The following is a 25,322-nucleotide window of genomic DNA, read 5'->3' as shown; positions in this document are numbered from 1 at the left end:
CCATCTTTCTCCCCCAGTATGTTTTTCAAACAAGGCAGTATTAACTGGGCTTTTTTCTCCATCTGGCAGGACCCTGTTCCAGGGTTTCTCTGCATTGAGTTTCTCAGTCCACTTAGAATTATCAGTTCTGACATTCACCTTGTCCCCCAGTCCCTTCCCTAACCAAGATGTTTTTTTCCATTCCCAAGCTGGCTGACTCGCCGCATTTTTTGACCGACTCATTGGAGGATGTCAAGAAGGGATGTTCAGTGGTGGTGTATCTCATCACATTGTGCTCAAACACCGTGGCCCAGACAGTCTGAAAGTCCCCAACATCTTCAGCCCTGGTGGGTGAAGACTGTTCTTCAAGCCGACAGGGCACCACGGTAGAATCCTCTTTTGGGAAGAGGGAGCTGTCTGTCTCAATACCAAAGCTCAATTTACGTTCAATCTGCCTGCTTTTCTCACAGGACTTCATAGGCTTCCACTGGTTTTTCCCAGCAGATGCTCCATTCAAATCCGTTCTGAGCAAGATGTGTCCATCTCGATTCTGGGAAGAAAAGAAGAAACAAAACTCAATACCAACGAACTCAAAAAATAAAACAGACTAATTTAAAAACAGGTTAATTTAAATGGCTTACATGAGGCATCTTGGGTGAAATCTCCATGTATTTAAAGGGGGTACTTTCTTAAATAAAATACAATTTAGGTTACATTCAGATTTTCTCTCTGTGACATACTCTAACTATTCAGAGCAATGGATTAGAAAATCTACAAAATGACTAATCTAAAAGAAAAGGTAAAATGATGGCAAATAATGGTCAAATGTCTGTTCATCTTTTTCTTTGTTTGTTTTTTTTTCCCCACAGATGTGGGTTCAATAAAGACTTACTATATTCAAACTTCTAAAGGAGTTTACTACAAAGTGGTCATGCCACTTTCTTTTTAGAAAAGGACTTTAAAGAAAACATTAGGCCTGATGGGATGTCCAAAGATACTCTGGGGAGCCCAAAAGAAAAACCCAGAAATCAGGGAAGGATCACATGTCAAAGAGGCAAACTGATGATTTCGAAGACCCTAGCCCCAGCACTATTTACTATTTCAATAAGTAGATACCAAATCTTTACACTTGGTCTTCTGGACTTCTGGAAGAAAAGAAAAGAAAATGAAGTAGGCCCTGCCCTCTGGAAGATTCCATTCTATAGGGATTCAACTCCTAATGAATATCAATTATAAAGTCCTCCATGGCAACCCTCCTTCTCTGAAGAAGACCACAACAATTCTCCCAACTCCCTGGTGAACTCCACTCTTCATTAGGAGTTTTAGTCAATTCTGTGAGTTCAGCTTTCTGACAATAGGACTCTTGCTGGTGACTTAGCACAGGGCCCCCTCACTCAAATCCAATTCACATGCTTGTCATGGCATCACCTCCCTGATGTCCTAGTCTTCTTTGAGAATGAAGGACAACGACAATCACAAGACTGGTCATCAGACCGCGGATCCTCAAAGGAAGAAAGGGAGGGCTTTCTGGAGTAGCTAGAATCTTACCTGAATTATGATGTTTTTTCTTTTTTTAAGGGGGAAGCAAGAGGGTGTCATTTTCAGTCCTGTCCAAGTCCTCATGACTCCAATTGAGGTTTTCTTGGCGGAGATATGGAGAGATTTGCCATTTCCTTCTGCAGTTCATTTTACATAAGAGGAAAGTGAGGCCAACAGGGTGAAGTGACTTGTCTAGGGTCTCACAGCTGAGAACACATCTGAACTGAGATGAGTCTTCCTCACTCTAAGCTCAGTGTTCTATCCACTAGACAACCTAGCTGCCCAGATTGGCAAATGCCTACTTAGCAATTTATAATCTCAAAGAGTTGCCTGGGCATTGGATGGCAGGCAAGGTGGCATGCTAGAATGGAGAGTCAGCCTTATAGACAGGAACATCTGAGGGGCAGCTAGGTGGTGCAGGAGATAGAACACTAGCCCTGGAGTCAGGAGTACCTGAGTTCAAATTCGACCTCAGACACTTAATAATTACCAGCTGTGTGACCTTGGGAAAGTCACTTAACCCCATTGCCTTGCACAAAAAAAAAAAAAAGGAACATCTGGGTTCAAACCAGTCTTTTGCCCCTGTCTCTGGTTGTCAGATCTGGGAAGAGCTGTAGAATCCCAGTGTTGAATAAAATTTTTCCCTGAGAAGAATTCCCAGTATGGAAAAGCATCTTCAGTTTAAGAAAGTTCCCTGGGATACAGAGAGCTCTCTCTCAATCATCAACCACTTAAATATCTACTACATTCATTGGAGCAGCACAGAGCACCAGGCCTACAGTCTACAAGAAGACTCATCTTCCTGAGTTCAAATCTTAACTGTATGATCCTAAGCAAGTCATTTCACCTGCTTGCCTCGGTTTCCTCATGTGTAAAATGAATTGGAGAAGGAAATGCCAAATCACTAGTTGTGTGATCTTGGGCAAGTCACTTCACCCTGTTTGCCTCAGTTTCCCCATTTGTAAAATGAACTGAAGAAGGAAATGGCAAACCACTCTGGTGTCTTTGCCAAGAAAATTCCAAATGGGATCACAAAGTCAATTGAATAATAACAACAAAAATAAATACACTTGGTGTTTACATATACAAACACATGAATTGTATACATACAGCTACTCTAAGGATAGGAAAAAAAAGGCAAAAACCAAAGTCCCCATCTTTGGCCGTTGACATTCTAACAGAGGAGAGAAACTCAAAAAGCCCATGACCTTATGTCCAGCTTCACACACTCAGGGTGCTTCCAAGCCTGGGTCTTTATCCAAGCTTCTACATTACAGAATCCTAGAATGGCAAAGGGGGATCTATGGAGCAATGGTTAGAGATACCAGTCATTGAGTCCAGGAAGGTCTGGATTCAGGTCCCTCCTTTGACCCACAATGTTTCTGTAGTTCAGGGACAAGTTATTTGACTTTGCAGTGCCCCACATAACTCTTTCTGACTATACTGCACCAGAGGAAGAGTTCCTCACACAGAAGACTTTCCTTACCAGGAGGTCCCTACAAAAGGATAATCACAAGTCTATTCCCAAAAATGAGAGAAGGAAAAGGACTGTCAGAGATGCTGAAGACCTTAAAATTAATTATGAGATCTTATACTATGAAATAAAGAAAATATAGAAATAAATCTGATACCATAGAATATAAGAAATATAAAAAATATAGAAAAAGAAATATAGAAAAATGGAGCTTAGGGCACAGAATGTCAGAACTGGATGGTACTATACAGTCTACCCAATGTAACCATCACCTTTTACAGGTGAGAAGGGCCCCCAAGGTCACACAATAATGGAGCATCAGGGTCCCCAGACAAATGAACCGAAAGGCCATCAAAGCACAAAGATATTTCAAGGTCACAGGACTAGAGGGAAGTTGAAAACTAGAGGGGTCCTTTACCTTTTCCTGGAGATTGTTTTCTTGAAGGTCACTAGGTGCTGGTCCCTTATCAAATCTCGACTCACTCTCCAAAGCTGGTCTTGTGAACCTAGTGAGAAACTGGAGTTAATTTCAGAGGCCAGATCAGAGAATCCAAGACATTTAAGACAATATGAAAAGGATGAAAACAACCAGTCCTAGCACGAACCTGACAGAGAAAACCTGAGATATCATGATGTTAACCCTGCTTCAGACCAGTCGGGGTCTGCCTGGAAAAAGCCTCAGGACCAGGAGCTTCCAGTATGTTACTAAGTCACTGGGTGAGCATCTGCCTGTAAAGTTTCAGTTTCCTCATCTGTAAAATGGACATCATCATTCCTGTCCATCATCATACCCGTCCTCCCTAGCTTTTAGGGAAGACTTAAGGCTACACATGGATATTATCTCTGTCAATGTGTTTTGGAAGAAAATAAAAATGCCACAAGGTGTATAATTACTGTTGCCAACAACAGCTACGAATCAGTCACCATGTGATCTGAGGAATAGTTCTGCCCCTTTCAGGGCCTCAGTTTGCTGCTCTGTGAAATGAGGGGGTTGGACTAAATGACCTCTGAGATCCTTTCCGGCTCTAAAAGTCAATGAGTTGGCCAGCTGATGGAACCACAAACATGTCTATGGATGACCACGCTTATCCTGACTGGATCAGTGTACTTCTTCAATTTGGCATATAGTCTAAGATGACGATAATAATAACAATCACATACAGCTAATGATAAATGTTATGTCATGTCCAGTCATATCGGACTCTTTGTGACTCCATTTGGGATCTTCTTGGAGGAGAGACTAAAGCGGTTCGCCATTTCCTTCTACAGCTCATTTTACAGATGAGGAAACTGAGGCAGATACAGTGGGGTCACACAGCCAGGCTGTGGTCAAATTTGAACTCAAAAAAAAGTAGTCTTGGGGTGACTAGGTGGAGCAGTGGAAAAAGCACCAGCCCTGGAGTCAGGAGTACCTGGGTTCAAATCTGGGCTCAGACACTTAATAATGACCTAGCTGTGTGGCCTTGGGCAAGCCACTTAACCCTGTTTGCCTTGCAAAAACCTAAAAAAAAAATAGCCTTCCAGATTCCAGACCCTGGACTCAACTCAATCCACCTTACCAATGGTTGCCTAATAATAAGAGTCAACACTTTATTGACGATTGATGGTTGATTGTTTGATGTCTGTCCTTTGTTCTCCAAGAAGACCATGACATCAGGGACATCTGGAAGGTGATGCCATGACAAGCACATGAACTGCATTCGAGTTAGGAGTGACTATGTAAAATCACCAGCCTCACTTTCTCTTCTGAAGACATCTGGGTCCAATAACCAGATATGAATCAGGATACTTGGAGATGGCCCCAGATGTTGGCAGTCGGGGTTAAGTGACCCATTCAAGGTCATACAGCTATTAAGTGCCAAGTGTCTGAGGCCAGATTAGAATTTCTGTCCTCTTGCGTGTTTGTGTGTGTGTGTGTGTGTGTAAAATCACTTTAGAATATATAGTGCTTTAAAGTTGGCAAAGTGATTTACAATTATCTCATTTAATCTTCATCACATCCCTGGAAGGTTAGGGGCTATTATTACTCCCATTTTACAGATGAGGAAATTGAGACAAGCAGAGATTTGAAGTGACTTGCCCAGAGTCACACGAATATCTGAGGCTGGATTTGAACCTAAGTCTTCCTGACTCTAGGCCTGGTGATATATCCACACTACCATCCATTGTCTCTTTTATAATAGGAAGAGCCACAGATGAGGGTTCAAGAATACCTGCTGTCTCGTCCTGGTTCTGCTGCTAACTAACTAGTTGTGCATTCTGGGGGTGTTTCAATGCCTGTCCCTAATTATCTTGTACCTATATATTTATTTTGTGTATATTCAAATGTGAACATCTTGTCTGAGAGAAAGTAAATGGAAGGCAGGGCCTGTTCCATCTTTGTTTTCCTTCAGCTCATAAGGTTCCTGGACTGCAGTATTAAGTGATTGTTTGATTGACTGAATAAATGCCAATTGAAGGGAATGTTACATGTATTTTCTTTAGAAAAGAGAATAACTCTTTGAGGATAGAGCAGGGATTATTTCTGATTTTTCTGTCTTCATACCCAGTAGTCTAACATAGTATCTGGTACACAGCAGGTACTAAATAAATGCTTGTTATAGAGGGCTTCGGTTCGATTTCACAACCTCATTATAGTTATTTGTGTCCTTGTTTTTCCCTCTCCCCCATTCATCTATGAGTAGGAAATGGTTCTCCTAAGTGAAACAGCATAAAGGTATTTTATTTATTTGTTTATTATTTGTTATTTATTATTCGAGACAGCACAGCATAGTAGATAAAGAGTTGACCTCAGGGCAGCCAGGTGGTGCAGTGGATAGAGCACCAGTCCTGGAGTCAGGAGTACCTGGGTTCAAATCTAGCCTCAGACACTTAATAATGACCTAGCTGTGTGGCCTTGGGCAAGTCACTTAACCCCGTTTGCCTTGCAAAAAACCTAAAAAAAAAAAAGAGTTAACCTCGAAATTGAGAAGATTTGTGTTCAAATCCTGCTTCTGATCCACAAGGGTCCATGTGTGATCCTGGCTAAGTTCCTTGACCCCCTCAGTGCTCTAAGCAATTACCTATTAATGTTGGTCCTTCATTCTCAAAGAAGACCATGACATCAGAGAGGTGATACAATGACAAGCATATGATTTGGATATGAACGAGGGGGAATTGTTCTAAGTCACCAGCCTCCACTTTCTCCTCCAGAGCCATCTGAGTCCAGTGGTCAGGTAGGAATCAGGACAACTAGAGATGGCCCTGCATGCAATTTCCTATAACTTTTGGAGGAGACACCAATCGACATTGGAAGAGTTTTCCTTATGCCAATCATGTCACATGTCTGGGTCCCATCCTTTTTTATTTTTTTTTATTTTTTTGCATATGAAACCATTATTTTCTCATACATACAGTTTTTTTTTAAAAAGATGTTTAAAGGGGCGGCTAGGTGGCACAGTGGATAGAACATGGGAGCTGGAGGAGTACAAATCTGGCCTCAGACACTTAATAATTACCTAGCTGTGTGGCCTCGGGCAAGCCACTTAACCCCATTTGCCTTGTAAAAACCTAAAAACAAAATGAAAATAAGCCCTAGCAAGATTTTGGGAGTGGCTAGGTGGCATAGTGGATAAAGCACTGGCCCTGGAGTCAGGAGTACCTGGGTTCAAATCCGGTCTCAGACACTTAATAATTACCTAGCTGTATAGCCTTGGGCAAGCCACTTAACCCCATTTGCCTTGCAAAAACCTAAAAAATAAAATGTTTAAGAAATTTAACACTGGTCTCTCTAGTTCTGGTTCTGCTCCTAATTAGTTGCCTGCATCTCCTTCTGAATTTCTTCCAGGTAGGTACAGTATTAGGAAAGGTATTACTGTGCCCACTTTACAGATGAGAAAACTGAGGCCTAGATAATCATAGACTCAAAGTTCAAGCTTAGAAAGAATCTCAGGCACAAAACTGGAAACTATCTTATTTGTCTCTATATCTTTATCTGCCTATCTGTCATTTATCTATCAATCATTTATCTCTATCATCTATCACTCAATCTATATATTTTTATCTATAATCTATTTCTATTATCTCTATTAATCTATCATCTATCTATATATCTATCATTCACCTTTCCATTTACCTGTCTAGCTATCTATTTATCTATAATCTAGGTACCTAGGTGGCACAGTGAATAGAATCCGGAGGTTGGGAGTTCAAATTCCACCTCAGGCACTAGACAATTACTAGCTGTAACCTTGAGCAAGTCACTTAACCTTGATTCCCTCAAATCCAGGACCATCTCCAGTCATCCTTAATCCTATCTGGCCATTGGACCCAGATGGCTCTGGAGAGGAAAGTAAGATTGCTGACTTGTCCTAGCCCTCCTCACTCAAATCATTCATGTGCTTGCCATAGCATCATCACCCTGATGTTGTGGTCTGTTTCAAGAATGAAGGACAAAAATTATTATCTTCAAATGGCATTTTACACATAGTAGATATTCAGGAGAAAAGAACAGTAGATAGAAAGCCAAGAGTTTCAGAGTCAGTTTATATGGGCAGGGATGTCAAAGAATATTGAGCTTACTCCATGTCCCTTCATTTTATAGAAAAGGAAACTGAGGCAAAGAGAAAGCAAGTGATGTGCCCAGGGTTATCTAGTATCTGAGGCAGGGTTTGAACCCAGTCTTCCTGACTCTAAGCCAAACCAGTGAGATTCCTGAAAGAAAGGCAAGTCATACTCACACTTTGGTCAAGTCAGCAGACAGGGGCCTTGACTGGAAGGACCTCCTTCTGTTCTCAGCAGGTACCTCAGGACTCTCCACCGTCCACTCTTTGATTCGATCTTGAACCTTCACACTGCCTTTCTCTTTCTCAGGGGCAGAAGTAGGGGCTTCAGGGCTCAAGCGAGATGAGAAGCTTTCTGAACCAAATAGACTGACTCGCTTTTTGACGCTCCCCCTGGAGACCCACTCTCCTCCTCCAGAACTTTCCCTCCTGTTCCCCTTAGCTGCTCCATTTTGCTCCTCCACAAGGCCTGGACTTTTTCCCGATCTGAGCAAAGAAACTGATCCTTCAACCTCCTTAGAGTCCGAGTCCCTCTCCTGTGTGGTCTTCTCTTCCAAGGGGTTGGTCAACCCTTTTTGAACCGAAGCCTCCCCTGAATCTGTAGATGTTTCAGGGGAACAGGTCTCCATCGGCTTAATGACAATTTTTGGATTCGGTTCCTTGACTTTGTTTTTCAAGTCTGGGACATCCAAACCCTGTTCCTTCAACCTCAAGGTAGGTTTTGAGGGTGTGGTCTTTTCCAAAGTTTCAGATCTCTCTTTTCCATTTCCTCTGTCACTGGAACCCACATCCAGGCCTTTGTCCTTGCTAGTCTCCAAGGGACTGCCCACCTTCTTGGATAGGATGTCTCTATTTTCAAACTTAGCTGTAAGATCCACAGACAGGGGCCGAGGTTTTCTTACCCATGATTTTTCTGGGGGAGGAGGGGGCACCTTCCCCCCAGAAGTTTCTGAAGGGTTGGGCTTTGGATGTTGAAGAGACTCTATGAAGATGGCTGAGACAGGCCTTCGCTTGCCCCTCAGCTGGGCCTCTGAAGACTCAGGCCTCCCCGCTTCATTCTGGATGCCAGAGGATGCCAAGGGCTCCTTTTCCTCCCCCTTCTCCCAGGATCTCAACACAACTGGCCTTTCGTCAGAAGACAAAGATGCCTGCCGCTGGAGGAGCCCCACAGGCTTCCGAGGTGGTAATGCAGGCTTGGTCACAGTCTCAGTCTTGGAGCTGGGTGATTGTCCCTGGAGTTGGGTCACCCTGTCTACCTTTTGCTCCTCAGCGGTCCACTTTCCTGAGTTGGGGTCTGCCTTGGATTTGGCAGGGCCGGCCGTTTCAAACAGAATGATAGTGTTTTGGCTGTGTATGGTTTGGGGAGAGGATTTATTACAGGGCTTTATTACATTTGAACTCAGGCCTCCCCCCTCATCCATCTTTGGTTCAACCAAGGAAGGCATGTTTTCATCCAAGGACTTAGCAGTAGATGAGTCTTCAAGCTTGCTATACATGAGAGGCCTAGTCATCATGGTGCCAGGCTTGACAGATGTGATGGGAGATGAGTTCTCTTTAGAAAATGGTTTAGGGGAAAGACGGGGCATAGGGAGTGCTCTCGATGGAGTCCCAAGATTCCTTGGCCCTGCCAACATCAATGGAGGAGAGGCTGAGGTTTTGCTGACTGGGTGATAGTATGTCGTCTGCAGTTTGTCTTCCTTGGTGATCTCCTTTAAGTTGGGAACAGGTGTTAGGGATGCTAGTGGGCTGACCTCTACTCTCGTGGCCATGGTCACCCTCATAGAGCCATCTCTGTTAAGACATTCCAAAACAAGGCAGCAACCACTAGTAAAACAAAAGAACAAATTCAGAATTAATAGATTAACAGCAGTCTGACTTCCCCACACCTGATCCTCTCCCCATCACCTCCTCTGAGCTTGGAATCAGAAGACTTAGGCTTAAATCTCTTTGCATACTTACAAGCTGCCTCAGGCTGAGTAAGTCAACTTTCCCCTCCCAGAGAAAGATATATCTAGTTTACAATTCTGTAATAACTTCAAATTGTACAAACATTAATTGTTATTCTGTCATTTGGGGGGTCACATTCAATTCTTTGTGACCCCATTTAGGGTTTTCTTGGCAAAGATGCTGGATGGTTTGCCATTTCCTTCTCCAGCTCATTTGACAGATGAGGAAACTAAGGTAAACAGAGTTAAGGGAATTGCCCAGGTTGAAACAGCTAGTAAGGTCTGAAGCCGAATTGACTGACTCCAGGTCCAATGCTCTTTCCACTGAGCTTCATCACTATCCTTACAGGGGGAGAAGGGATGGTAGGGAGGAGAGGTAGTGAGTTTAAGAAATATAACACTGTGTCCAGACATATCTGACATCTAATATATGTTTCTTGACTGGTTGATTGATGGTAATGGAATCTTGGGATGCAGAGGTTACAAGAATAAATGAGAGAATAAAGGAATAACTAGCTCTGTTCAGATTACCACTGGAAGGCTGTCTTCTAGTCTAAGTAACTACATAGAGAAACTGGAGAATATTCAGTGGGAATGGTTAGATCATAGATACAGAGGCAGTGAGAAGGCACAGTGGTTAGAGCTCTGGAAAAGGAATCATGAAGATCTAGGTTTCAGTCCTGCCTAAGGACTTACACACATATATAATAGAAATATATCGAGTATTGCATATATATATATATATATTGCATATATATATAATAGTAATATGCTACATTGATCATAACGATAATGATGTTTGTTCTTTGTTCACAAAAAAGACCATGACATCAGGGAGGTGAAACCCTGACAAGCATGTAAATTAGATTTGAGTGAGGGTTGGGTGGGGTGCTAAGTCACCAACTTCACTTTCTCCTCCAGAGCTATCTGGGTCCAGTGGCCAGATATGGATCAGGATGACTGGAGATAGTTCTGAATTTGAGGCAGTCAGAGTTAAATGACATGCCCAAGGTCACACAACTAATAAGTATCTGAGGCCAGATTTGAACTCAGGGATTTTGACTCCTGGGTTTCTGCTCTATCCACTGCATCACCTAACTGCCTAATGCACTGTAATATAATATATTTTAGAATATTATATAATATATAATCTGGAATATCTGCATAGAAGTTTTTGGCCTTCTCATACTATGGAAGAAATCTTTTTTCCCATCACAAGGTTTACAGTACCTTAAAAGATGAAATCTGTTCATATTATACAAGGCTATACATGTATTTTATGTATTTCTAAGTTTCTAAAATTTTTCTGTGCTATCTTCTGGCCTCTACATGTCATCTGCAGCTTCTACAAAACTCTCCCATATTCCTATTTAATTTCTAATGCCAACCCTAGATATTTCAAATCCATGATAGAAAAAGTTTTGATGTAGAAGGGACAACTGTATATTCTGTATATATTTATATTATTGCATATATATAATTTTATATATTATATTTATATTTTATATAATACCTATAATAGTTGTAATATAATAAAATATCATACTATTATATCATAACCCTGATTGCCTCAAATTCAGTCATCTTGATTCACAACTGGTCACTGGAACCAGATGGCCCCAGAGGAAAAAGTGAGACTGGTGACTTGGCACAGTAGTTCCCTCACTCATATCTAATAATGTTATATTTTAAATCTAATACATTATATTGCATATTACATTCACATATTTTCTATATTACTTATTATTTATCATGTTTTATAGTTAATAGAGATAAATGTTATATGAGTTTTATATATACATAGTCATATAAATGTGTGTGTCTGTGTGTGTCTGTGTCTGTGTAAAAGAGATTTTATCCAGGGTCATTCAATTCTTAAGCATCTTGAGGATGGATTTGAACTCAGATTTTCAGGAAGAAAGATAGATAAGAGAAAAGTAATTGGAAGACAGGTCTACCAATCAGTGCAAACTTTAGCATGGGTATATGTGTATATGGATATGTGTATGGCATATACATAAATAACCAGAAGAGATCATTCCAGGGATTCTAGCAGTTGGGGAAACACCAAAGGCTGTCTGGAGGCAGCATACCTGGAATGTGTTTCCTTCTTACCTCCTTCCTTCAGAGTCTCTTCCTAACATACAGCTCAGACACAATCTGATCCCCCTAAATGTTATTAGTATCCTCCCTGTTTCTGAAACCCCTTGGTATTTCATGATTTTGTAAATAGAAGTATTCATTTTCTACTGCAGCATATGTAGTTGTATCTGTTCCTATCCTGGAACATAGGACACTAGCTGTGGGACTCTGATTAAGTCACTTTACTTGGCTGTGGCTCAGTTTCCTTTTTGTAAAAGGAGGGAACTGTACTTCATGAAAATGGACTCAGTTGTCTGTTGTCTCTTCCAGGAGACTGTAAGTTCTTCCTTGTTGATCAACTTATTAAATGATGGTGGAAGCCGATGAGACGGGTAGCTGTCCAGGCATAAGGAGGTCACCTGCATCTACCTGGATCGGTCACTGCCGTGTACATGTCCTCCTTCCCCTCCCAGCTCTCCCCAGTATATTACAGCATCTCTGAGGGCAGTCACTGCCTTATCTCATTTTGTGTCTCCTGTCAGAACCTAAAAGGTGTGCTAAAGGGCACTGAAGCATAGTGGACATGTCTTCTAATCACTTTTTCTCTCACCTGTTTTTCTTCTTGAAAACCTGAGTTCAAATCTGATCTCAAGATAATTTACTAGCTGAATGATTCTGGGCAAGTCTCTTAACTTCTGTTTGCTTCATTTTTTCAACTGTAAAATGTGGACAATAATTGGTACCTACTTCCAGGGTTGTTGGGGCAAAAAACCACTCATTGGTTCAATTCAGTTCAATCCACAAGTATTGTTGATTGAACATAGATATACAAGTATGTTATATGTGTGTATATATAAGTATGTTCAATCAATAATATGTATATATTTCTATACATATACTTTTTTTTTCATTTGAACAGAGCAAGACACAAGGGATTCATAGGAGAACAATGACCTAGAATATCACCCCCTGCCATTTGACATACACACACACACACACACACACACACACCTACCTCTCCTTGCTTTCATAATGAGAATAATAGCCAGCATCCTCATATATGCCAAAATATTCATAGAAACATTTTTGTGGTAGTAAGGGTACCAGAAACAATGCCAGTGTCCACAGAATAGAGAAAGGTTAAAGTCATTGTGAGATATGAATTTAATGAATATGATTGAGCTGAAAGAAGCAATAGAAAGAGATGCATGGGAAGATTTGTATGAAATGATGCAAAATAAAGTCAGTAGAACCTGGAAAACACAGTATATAATGACTGCAGCAATGTTAACAAGAGGAACAAGGAGAAGAAACTAACCACTTGTGGAATTAGAATGATCAAGCTTGGCCTCAGAGAAGAGTGGGAAAAAAAATGCTCCTACCTCCCTTCCTTAGAAATAGGGGAGGGGTGGCTAGGTGGTGCAGTGGATAGAGCACCGGTTCAAATACGGCCTCAGACACTTAATAATGACCTAGCTGTGTGGCCTTGGGCAAGACACTTAACCCCATTGCCTTGCAAAAATCTAAAAAAAAAAAAAAAAAAGTAGGAGAGCACTGGGGTGGAATGTTGTAGATACTATGATTCTCAATTGATATGTTTGATACATTTTGCTGAACTTCCTTCTTTCCTTCCTTCCCTACCTCCTCCCTTCCTCTTTTCTTCTTTCCTGTCTCCCTTTTTTCTTCCTTTTTGTCTTCCTTTCCTCTTCCCCTGACTCTTTCCTTCCTTCCTTCTGTCCCTCTTTCTTTCCTTCTTGCCTTCTTTCCTTCCTTCCTTCCTTCCTCTCCTTACACTTTCCTTCCTTCCCTCCCTCTTTCCTTCCTTCTTGCCTGCCTACCTTCTATGTCATTATAGCATGGGGAGGGGAGGGAGATATTGGAAAATGTGATCAATAACTTTTTAAAAAGAAAAAATTAAAATGCTGTCATTTATGAGGTTTTCATTCATTCATGAACTCAACCGGTGCTCACAGGATGTCCATAAGCACAGAAACCTAGGATCTCAGAATGGCAAGGAAGTCCAGAAGCCATCTGGCTGGAATCGTTCCTAAAGAATCCTTTTTACAGTGTCACACACATGCACTCACATATATTCACTCACACATTCACCCTCACACGCATTCTCTCACACACAACACTTAGCACAGTGCCAAACACAGAGGAGTTGCTTAATAAATGTTTATTATATATAAACACATATTCTCAGACATCCACAGACAGACATCCACATCCACATTCATACCATACACAGACCATGGGGCAGGTCATGGAGATACATGCACAACATCTTAGAAACCTTTAGGAATTTTATTTATATCTATACACATACATATATACATAGTTTTTTTTTTTCTTTTGAACAGCACAAGGCACAAGAGTAGAGTTTCATAGAAGTGGAGTCTAGAAGATACACAAGACCATACATTCGAAAACATTCACACACTTGCAAGCACACATTCGTTCATACACATTCATACATTCACATATAAATCCATACACATACACACACAGAGTCCTCCAGTCTCTGCTTGAAGCCCTCTAACAAGAGAATCATTCTTCTCCTGCAGAGGTGTAACTCTTAGAGAATTGTTTCCAATGCCCCCACCCACCCTCAAGCCTAAATGTCCTCCTTTGTAGCTTGCACCCACTCTTCCTGGTTCTGCCCCTGGGGCCAGGCAGCACCAGATGACCCCCTTCTCTACTTGACGAGTTGGCCCAGTCCCCCTGAATCTCCCATCTTCTAAATGAAGTTGCCAGCAAAGGGATTTTCATCTCCACTTGACTAGAGAGATGAAGTGGCTTTCCCATCATCTCACTTGACTCATTTTAGAGCTGTACTTCCTATGAAACTGGGCTTCCCAGTTTTGTTATTCTAAAAGGATGAATTTACAGGGATATATATATATATATATATATATATATATATATATATATATATATATAAATTCTTATGTTTAGAATAAAAAAATCATTCCAGAATTACAAAAGATGGGAGGGGTGGCTAGATAGCCGGGTTTTTTTTAAAAAGATCTGGCAGTCTTAATGTCTCACATACTCCAAAGTCCATAGAATGTTATGGCATCTCAAAAATCTAAGAAATTTTGGCCTACATTAAGAGAAGTATTATGCCCAGGTCAACATTGTGTGACCCTAGACAAGTCACTTAAACTCAGTCTGCTTCAGTTTCCTCAACTGTAAAATGGAGGTGATAATCACATCTATCTTCCCAGATTATCTGAGGATCAAATGGGACTTATTACAAGATCAATGCGAGTAGGTGCTAAATAAATACCTATTTCCCTCTTCTGTCTCCTGGGTCAGTGATAGCTCCATCATGCTCTACACCCTGGAAAAACCATACCTAGGCTATTTTCTTCTTAAAAGATAATGGAGGGGCAGCTAGGTGGTACAGTGGATAGAGCACCAGCCCTGGAGTCAGGAGGACCTGAGTTCAAATCTGATCTCATACAATAATTACCTAGCTGTGTGACCTTGGGCAAGTCACTTAACCCCACTGTCTTGTAAACACCAAAAAAAGACACTGGTAAGCTGTAGAATATTGAGACAGAAGTAACCAGAATGGTGAGGGGACTAGGTACCAAGTCCTTGGAAGATGAATAGAAGGAAATAGGAATATTTAAACAGGAAAAGACATGAGGGGGCCATACTATTGCCACCAAATATCTGAAGGCCTATTACATGGAACCACATGACAAGTGTTATATGAATTTGCTAATAATTATGTTGTTATAAGAAGGATAATTTCATTCCATCAAGGCATTCATTATGTGATTTTACATGTACATTCTATATTAGATTGCTCCACTGTTATGCAGAGGCAAATGGAAAGGAAGGTTGATGGAAAAATGTAGAACTCAAAAGTCTGCAAAAGGATGAATTGAAAATTATCTTTGCATGCAATTGGAAAAGAAAAAAACACTTATTAAGCATTTAATATGCTCATACCTTTGGGAGACTCTGGTGTTGCAAGCACAGCACTATGGAAACCTCCAAAATCTAATCTAGAATTGAAAGTCTTAAGTTCCAAAGTGGCCTTGAGACAAAGGCCAACACCCCTAACGTTGGAAAACTAACCTAAGTGAAATGGACCCAGAGGTAATGGACTGCCCCTCCTCTCTAGGGTCCAAGCATGAGGACTGAATGACCTCTTCCTGGGGATACAGATTGGACCCAATGGCATGTGAGATGGTCCTGAGAGTTTGCCAAGCCCCCATAAATAAGCCAAAGGGAAGTAAGACCCTTCCTTTCAAGGCTTTTATTTTGGGGCTTTTTTTTCTTATTTATTTTCCAATTACATGCAAAGACAGTTTTCAATTTTTTTCACAAGTTTTTGAGTTCCACATTTTTCCACACACCCCCCCCCATGGCCTTCCAAGGCTTTTATTCTGAAGGCCCAACACAATCACAGCGCCCAGGCCCTGACTCATGCAATAGCTTCTTGGAAAGCAACACGGAACGGACTTTGTCAGGAAGAGGAAAATGGCCAAATAGCATAGTGAGTGGCACTTAGATAGTATCCCACAAAACACCAGAAAGGATATTGAGGCACATTTGGGGATAGGAATGGGGGAGGATTTCAGTAAGGTTCTCCCACTCAGCGGCCTTTGGGCTACATTGTCCAATAGAGCAGATCATTTATTTTCAGACTAACCTTTTAGTATCTTGATGCAAGTATCCCAAGCTAGAAAAATGGAAGGATTCAAAAGTAGAGTGGAAAGCACCCTGGGCTTGATGCCAGAAGATCTAAATTCTAGTCCCAGCTCTACCATCTAATGATAGACAAGAGCACTTCACTCCCTGAATCTCAATTTCCTCATCTGTAAAATGGGACTAACCAGGAGTTACCTACCATACTGGGAGGTCCTTATTACCTTCCTTGTTGGGAGGTTCAAATGAGAGAATTATGTAAATTATTCATGGCAGTTACTGTGTTCTTATCCATCATCAACATCATCATCATCATCATCATTTAATCATTACCCCTGCTGACATCACAGAAGAGACTGCATTAAGCATTAAAGCATCCCCTAGAAAAAGCAATATGGAAAGGAGGAAGAAGAAATGCCAGACTTGTAGCCAGCAAGCTCTGGGTGCAAATCCTACCTCAGATACCTATGTGCTGCGTAATCCTGGAGATTACAGCTTAATGTGAGTCTCAAGTTCCATTTCTGGAAAATGGAATAATGGTATTTAATCTCACAAAGATGTTATGAGACAATTTATAATTTAAGTAAAAAGCTTTTATAAAAGGTACTTTGTCAACATCTGCTATTTCCAACATCACTGTTATATACCCACAATAGAACTATTATAATTAATCATAATAAAATCAAGGGGGCAATTAGGTGGCGCAGTGGATAGAACACCAGTCCAGGAGTCAGGAGGACCTGAGTTCAAATTTGACCCCAGACACTTAATAATTACCTAGCTGTGTAACCCTGGGCAAGTCACTTAACCCCATTGCCTTGCCAAAAAAAAAAAACTCACTCAAACTTAGGGAACTATGGATGGGAAGCACATGTAGACCCAGTTAATGTGTTTTATAGAACATATAAAATGACAGTTCCAGGAGATGGCTCTCAAGGTAGAAGAAGATGTAAAAATAAAAGATATCAATAAATGTCTTAATTATTATAATCATTAGTAAAGTGTTTCCCAGCTGATATTAACTCTATCCCCCCACCAAAAAATTACTCTGCACTTTTTATATCCATGTAGATTGTATATGTTGTCTCTCCCTAAAGGTTGCAAATTCCTTAGGGGAGGAACTTTGTCTTTTGTCCTTACTGCATAACACAGGGTCTGGCATAAGAAAGTGCTAAATAAATGCTGATTATCTATCCATACTGGTTAGGCAGGGAAGGGAATAAGCATTTATTAAGTGCTTATTGTATATAGGTACTATGTTAAGAATGTTACAAATTCTCATTTGATCTTCACAACAACCTTGGGAGGTAGAAGGTATAATAATCTCCATTTTACAGATGAGGAAACTGAAGCAAATAGAAATGAACATCACCACCCAGTTATTCAGCATCCGAAAGTAGATTTGAACTCAAGTCTCTGTGACTCCAGGCCCAGGCCTCTTATCTTCTCTGCCACTAGTTGCCTCTGGTATTATCATCAAAGGACAAAGAAGGAAAATTCCTTTTGGGATAGAAGTAGTGATCAAAGATTTAGTATTCCATTCCCTGCCCTGAGTCCCAGTGTCAGGAGGAGGCCCTCTTTACCATCAGAGGCAGGTTCTTGGTATCTCTTCTCATTGTGGATGGGGGCATCTTCTCACTCCTGCTGCAGATGGGAGGAAGAGAAAGGGTCATGCCATCCGTCTTTGTTATAGCAGGCCTGTGGACAAAGAGAGATTCAAAATTAAGGAACTTCTCCATGATCCTCAGTTATACAGACCCCCAAGTACTTTAGGGTACTGTCTTTATTCACCCCAATCACTTAAATCCAGGATTTCACTTTGACTTTGGGACCTTCATGATTGGCCCACAAGCCTTTTTGGCAGAGGATCCACAGTGTCAGGAGTCCAAAAACCTAAATTTCTAGTCCTCATAACTAGTACCATTCTGGTTCCTTGACTCTCTGAGGTTGCTTCTTTAGATAGAAAATGAAAGGAAAGTAAGGAGCTGCTGATCAAATCCTGTCCTATAAGTGCAATAGAATATTACTTATTTGACCCTGAGAAATGAGAACTATTAGGAAGCCAGAAAATCACAGGAAGATTTCTATGAACAGATATCAGTTGTCTTTCCAAACACAGGGGACACAATGTTGAGGCTTCACTCATTACTTCTGACCCCAACAGGCCTTTTCTTCTCCCTCCTTGATAACAGAGCTAGTTGGTGACAGAGGAGATAGAGCCCTGAGTCTGAAGTCACAGAGACCTGAGATCACACAGGCTCAGCTAGAAGCTGTCCACTAAATAATACATATGGATTCCTGCAGGCACATATTGATTTAGAAAATCACAAAGCATTGGAGCAGCTAGGTGATGCAACAGATGGAGCACTGGTCTTGGAGTCAGGAGGACCTGAGTTCAAATACAGCCACAGACACTTAATAATTACCAAGCTGTATGACCTTGGGCAAGTCACTTAACCTCATTGCTTTGCAAAAAATTTTAAAAAATTAGCAGAAACTTCTTTGGGGCAGCTAGGTGGCACAGTGAATAATGTACCAGCCCTGGAGTCAGAAGGACCTGAATTCAAATCTGGCCTCAGACACTTAATACTTATTAGCTGTGTGAGCTTAAGCAAGTTACTTAATCCCACTGCCTTGCAAAAATAAAAAAATAATAAAGTACAGTTTTGACCATAACACACCTTTAAAAGAAAAGAAAACCACAAAGTGACATTATTTATGTTCTTTTTTAATTTTTAAAATATATTTTAAAATTTAAAAATAAAATATATTTTACTTATTTTATTAAATATTTCCTAATGAGGGCAGTGTGTTTGACACCTCTACAGAGTATAGAGTACTGCATCTTGAGTTGAAAAGACTGCTACTTAATTTCTACTTGCCTCAGTTTCCCTCTTTTATAGAATGGAGATAATATTAGCACCTACCTCCCAAGGTTGTTGTAAGGTTGGAAGATGATATTTGTAAGCCTAAAAGGCTATATAAAATATTAGCTATTAATCTGGACAAGTCACTGAACTTCCTGGGTCTCAGTTTCCTCATCTGCAAAATGAAGGGGACAAACTAGACAGCTTCTAAAGTTATTGCAATGCAATGGCAGGTCCATCATTAATTGCTATTCTAACTAGCCAAGAACCACACCTGCCCACTTGCTGGTCACTCATCAATGAACCAGTACTTAAGAAGTGAATTATTAATAATGAGTTTAATGTACCAGGGTTCAAATCCTAGTTCTGTCACTGACTAGAGATAGTTAGTACACAATGGATAAAGCATCAAACCTGCATCGACAAGACTTGAGTTCAGATCCACCCTCAGACACTTACTAGTTGTGTGCCCAATCTGGCCAACTCATTTAATCGATCTCTCTGCCTCAGTTTCCTCAGCCTCCAAACTGCCATAGTAATATTCCCAAAAGCCCAGCCTGACCAGACTAGTCTCTTCTCAAGAAGTTTCAGTGCTTCCCCACTGCCTCTGGGATTAACTACACCCTCGTCCTCTGTCTGGCATTTAAGCCTTCATGATCCAGTTCCAGCTTACCCTGGCACATTTGTTACATTGCCCTCCTTCATGAACTCTCCAGGCCAGTCTCTTAATCCTCCTAAAAGACAATCTTTCAGCTCATCACCACGCTGCCTCCACATGTCTTCCCCCACCCCAATTTAGCCTCCATCCTCATCTCGCCTCCATCCCAACCCTGGACTCTGCCTCTGAGGACTCAGTTCTGATAAGCAAGAATATCATCTTGCTAGGTTTGCATCTTATTTCCACGCCTTCTGCACTCCATCCCACCTGCTTCACTCAGAACAATGAATGTTGGGAGGGATCTTAAAAGTCAACTACTTCAATCTGCAGGAAACCAAGGCTCTGAGAAGAAATTTGACCAACTGAGCAGAAAAAGAAAATCACAGTTGGGCACAATTTGGAAGGTCTTGGAATTCTGACGACCAGAGATATCCTGTGAGCTACAATGGCCAACTTCCCCTGGGAGCACTCCTAATCACCCCCGTTAGCTAAAGGAATACTAATATCCCCCCCCCTCAAAAAAAGGAGAGGGGATCTATTAAAAAATGGAGATATTTGGTAGTTCTGATACTTCAATCATTAATTCAGTCAGCTGCTAAACATCACTCAGAATGAATGATACTTTCTCCCATTCAACTCAGTGAGTTCTCTGGTGACCTAGGCAAACACTATCCAGGGACTCCTGTCTACACTGAAATGTTTGCTTTGTAAAGACACACCATCTGTGTGAAATGCTGGCCAAGCCCCATCCTGTTTCTGTTCTTCCTGAGGCCAGGGATTCATGGCTCTTAACAAATGACCTAAGTTCCTAAGCTCCATCTCCCAAATCGGGAAATCCTTCTGATACAACCAGCTGGGAGAAAAATGTCAAGGCCAAAAGAATTATGTTTGCACAAGGCTTTGTTTCCTCTTCCCAGGCTGGCAAGAATTTAGAAGTTTGAATCTATTTGTTCACTTGCCCACTTGGGATACAAAGAACCCAAACTATGGATGATTTTTTCTACCTCTAATAATGAGAGCCATGGGGACAGTAGGAGCACTTGCCCAGGGTGCAAGAAATTATGGGGCCCTGACAAAACTTGCATGAGTCCATTAGTTCAATTAGTTAGCAAGATCATGAGGCAACTCACAGATGGCAGGATATCAAATGTCTTCTTTCTGGCCTTCTCCCGGTCTTCCTCCAGCCCACTGAAGACACATCCCAATAAGGGGTATTTTAGACCCCATCCTGCCCTAGTGTCTGAGATCTATCCCAGAAACCAAGGCAGTATCACCAACCCTTCCTTCCCTACCTTCCCATGTCCCTCAGGGGAACCTGTGTTCCAGGTTCTGAAGACTCTCCCTAATCTCCAACTAAACTTTTTAAGTCATTGTGAATGTATACCATGGAAACAATGTAAAGATTGGCAAATTGCCTTCTGGGGGGTGGGGAGTAAGATTAGGGGAAAAAATTGTAAAACTCAAAAATAAATAAAATCTTTATAACTCAAAAAAAGTCATTGTGAGACCTCTATTCTTGCTGCCCATCCCAGGTAGTAAAATTGCTTGGTGGTATTTCTCTTAGACTTTACAAGTCATAGAATCTGAGGAAAACCTCAGTTCTAGTATTCACTATTAAAGGTCTTTCCCAGCTCTCACATTCCCTCTTCTAAGGTCTTTCCCAGCTCTGACATCCCCTCTTCTAAGGTCCCTCCCAGTTTGGGCAATCCCTGTTCTAAGATCTCTCTCAGTTCAGACATTCTCTGTTGTAAGATCCCTCCCAGCTCTGACAGTCCCTGTTCCAAAGTCCCTCCAAGTTCCAGTGTCCTGTGCTCTAAGACCCATTCCCAACTCTGACATTCTATATTCTAAGACCTCTCCTTGCCTCAGACATTCTCTGTTCTAAGAACCTTCCCAGCTCTCAGTTCTGACATGACCTGTTCCAAGACCCCTCCCCAGCTCTGACATTCTATGTTCCAAGTCCTTCTAAGATCAAATGTCCTTTATTCTAAAGTCCTTCCCAGCTCCAAAATCCTCAGGTTCTACAATGCTGAATGCATGAATGAATAAATGAATGAATGAATGAATGAAAATCTATTTAAGGATTTTCCCATATCTACAGTAAGGCAGGGAACAACATACCAATGCATAGCCATCTGGAAATTTTCCTACATTTGAAAAGTTGCAACTTCTACTTTTCCCTACCTCATTTAAAAACGCATATTACAGGTCCTAAGATTGTTGCGACTCAAGATCTGGCTTCGGGACCAAGGATAGCTAAAATCAAGTCCTGTTGTTGCCCCTGCCAGGTTGTGTGACCCTGGGCAAGTCCCTTAAACTCTGCATTTGCTCTAGGAACTCTCTGAGACCTTATGTTTGCCCAGAAGGTGCTGAGTCGCCTTGGTAAAAGGAGTTTGTTCACCCGGAAGGTCATTCTATCAATGAAACCACAGATCCACTCCTATTTTTTTAAAAAGCCCTGCCTCTCAACCGTCCCACCAACCTGAAGGAAACCTCTCTCCTCTTTACCTTTTCAAGGGGTTGTGGGCCACAGGCTTCTCAGTGAGAATCCCAGGTCTAATGGAGAGGGAGGAAGTGCAACCTGAGAATATCGGAAGGCAAATGACTGAAGGCTGAGCCCTTCCAAAGTCCGCCAGGCCCTGGCTGGTGCAGACTGCTTTTTATGATGCTCATATTTAAAAAGAAACAGAATGATTAACCACTAATTACCACATATCTAAAATCTGTAATTGTTGGTACAAATGTACTTTGGATGAGTCTCCCTAAAACTGTAAAACTATCACAAATTCATACAGGATTCATTGGCATCTAAGAACTCTGGAATCTAGAAACAAGATTCCCAGAAACCTAATGCTATCATAGAATTCAACAAGCATTTATTAGATGTTGACAATGGTTGAGGCATAGGAATAAGGGCTGGGGGGGAGGGTACAAAGAAAGGCAAAAACAGTATTAAAATGGTAGTTCTGGAAAGGTCCTGAGAATGTTGAATGTCAGACTTGGGAAGGTCTTAGAATAGGAAATCTCAGAATTGGGAGAAGCCTTAGATCAGACTCAGAGAGTCTTGGAATATAGGGAATGTCAGAACTGGTAAGGGCCTTAGAGAAGAGAAAGTCAGTCATAATGAGAAGGGGGTCTTAGGAAAAAAAAGGTACTAATTAAATCAAGGGATTTGGGACCTGTATATAACTATTCATACCATAAATTTTAAAAAAAGAGAAAAAAAGATCAATTTTTTCAAAGATTTATTGCTTTGGGAAGAGCTCCTAATGAAATAAAAGACAAAAGTGATCATCAAAGATAAAATAGATAATTTCAGTTACATAAATTGAAAAAATATTTTCATGAACAAAATCAATGCTGCTAGGATAAAAGGAAATATGGAGATTAGGAAAAGGCATCCTTGCTTCAAGCATTTCGGCTGAAGGCCTGATATCTGGGATAAGGATGAAATTAGCCCAAATAGATACAACATAGCCATTTATTTTCCCATGGATAGGCAGTCAAAATATATGAAGAAACATTCCCTGCAAAAGTTGCAAACTAATAGCAATCATATGGAAAATTGCCCTAAACTACTAATATTATGAGAAATGCAAAGCCAAATGATTCTGAGGTTTCACCTCACACCTAGCAAGTAAGAAGAGTTGGAAATCACCAGGGCTGAAGGAGCTTGGAAAGACAGGCACACTAATAATCTATGACTTGTAGAGCCATGAATTGTGCAGTCACTCTGTAAAACAATTTGGAATTATACAAAACAAGGGAAAGTGGAGAGGGATTCAAAAGTCAATTTACCTTTGATCCAAAGATTCTACTGCAAGACATATACATCATTTGAAGGTCAAAGGTAGAACAAGGTTCCATATGAACTTAGCTATTTATAACAAAACAAAGAACCAGAATCAAAAGTTGAGACCAATCAATATAGGAATGGCTCACATAACAAATTGTGGGATATAAATATACTGGAACATCAGAGCACTGTAAGAAATGATAAATATCATAATGATAGCTATGTCAGATACTATATCTAGATGTTCTAGTATTATTATGTAATTGGATCATCATAACAACCCTAAGAAATAGGTGCTATTCTTATTCCCACTTTTCAGATGTGGAAACTAAGGCAAACAGTAATCAAGTGACTTGTCCAGGGTAACACAGCTAGTATATGAGGTCACATTTGAACTCAGGACTCCAAGTCTAGAGCTCTATCCACTGAATCATCAACCACTGACAGTGAAAAAAATTCTGAGAAGTATAAGAAGACTTGTATAAACTGTGGCAAGGTCACAAAAACAACACAGTATAACTATAATATAATGGAAAGAACAAAAATCCAAACTGTATGACCTTGTAACTGCAGCGATCAGAGATCTATTACAAATGAAGGAGATATCAGAACAAAAGATACCAAAAGGCATTTTCAAAAGATAAAATGGAATCTAAGAGCCGAAAGAAATACTGGAACACAGAATGACAAAGCAAACTGGCTGAAACTTTAGAGATCATCTTCATTTTACAGAGAGAGATACTGAGGTGGAAACCCTGCCAGGGACACCAACTAGTCCAAGGTCACACAACAAATTATCAGCAAAGTTGTGGTTCAAGTCCTTCTTCTTATCTGTCCCATACTGCCTCTCATGGTATCTGCAAGGCCGCTTTCAAACACAATCCCAACATTCCCCGGGACTTGCACTTGGTTTATGAGGAAGGGATATTTCATCTAGACTCACAGAAAGATGGCTCCAAACCCTCCCCAGAATGGCAACTTGTAGAAAACCTTGGACAGTACTGGAAACCTGACCCTCCCCTAAGACCTGAGGACACATCTCCAGGCTCCTTCCTGGGATATACCCTAAAGACCAGATCCATCTAAGGCTTCCTGCCTCCCCTCTTTATCTCAGTTCATCTCTCTATCAGTCATGGAGTAACTGAAACAACCTCCCACCATCACCAAGATCCAAAAACAAAACAAATCAGCTCCACCCCCCCAGTGGGTCAGATTACAAACTCATAAAAGCCCAGGCCAACCCAAGAACAATCAGTCACTTACAAACCCTTGTAAATCTGTCACTACCCACATCCTTGTGTGCCTATTTTGCTCAATGGCTACAGGAAATCAAATTAAGCAAAAATAGAAAGCAAGAATCTCGATGTAGATGGCATTGACATGGGGTCGTAGGTTCTGCCAAGATCTTAAAGGGCCCTCATCCCAATCATATGAAAAAAGTATGACTACCAGTGTTCTCCCCATTTCACAGATGAGCAAAACAGAGGTTAGAGATGTTAAGTGAGCTGCCCAATGTCACAACAACTGCTAGGTGTTAAAGGTAGACTTCAATTCAAATTCCTGATCTCTTCAAACTCAAGTCCAGGATTCTGTCCATGACCCCAGAAGAACATAAACTGCCAAAATAGAAAGGATTTTAGGCAGCATCTAGTCCAAAGTTCCTTAATTTGGGGGGGGGGGGGGTCCATGAACTTGTTTTAAAAAAATGCTGTGATAACTATTCTTAATATAATTGGTTTCCTTTGTAATCCCCACAGGTAGTATTTTTCCTC

The 25,322-nt window shown here is 41.0% G+C and overlaps 1 protein-coding gene across 4 annotated transcripts in view; it reads right to left on the bottom strand.

The window, feature by feature from the left end:
• Positions 1–25,322, bottom strand: part of KIAA1671 (KIAA1671 ortholog) — a 319,688-nt gene that overhangs the window by 233,242 nt on the left and 61,124 nt on the right. For all 4 annotated transcript variants that reach the window (XM_074206146.1, XM_074206145.1, XM_074206148.1 and 1 more), the window contains 2 exons: positions 17,813–17,927; positions 7,711–9,357 (listed from right to left, as the gene is read on the bottom strand). In XM_074206146.1, the coding sequence (XP_074062247.1) occupies positions 7,711–9,314 (1,604 nt within the window). In that variant the 5' untranslated portion in view covers positions 9,315–9,357; positions 17,813–17,927. The remainder of the gene's footprint in view (positions 1–7,710; positions 9,358–17,812; positions 17,928–25,322) is intronic.

The sequence above is a fragment of the Macrotis lagotis genome, chromosome X (assembly GCF_037893015.1).
Source record: "Macrotis lagotis isolate mMagLag1 chromosome X, bilby.v1.9.chrom.fasta, whole genome shotgun sequence".
In the NCBI taxonomy this organism is placed as follows: domain Eukaryota; kingdom Metazoa; phylum Chordata; class Mammalia; order Peramelemorphia; family Peramelidae; genus Macrotis; species Macrotis lagotis.
This window is presented reverse-complemented; position numbering and strand designations above follow the sequence as displayed.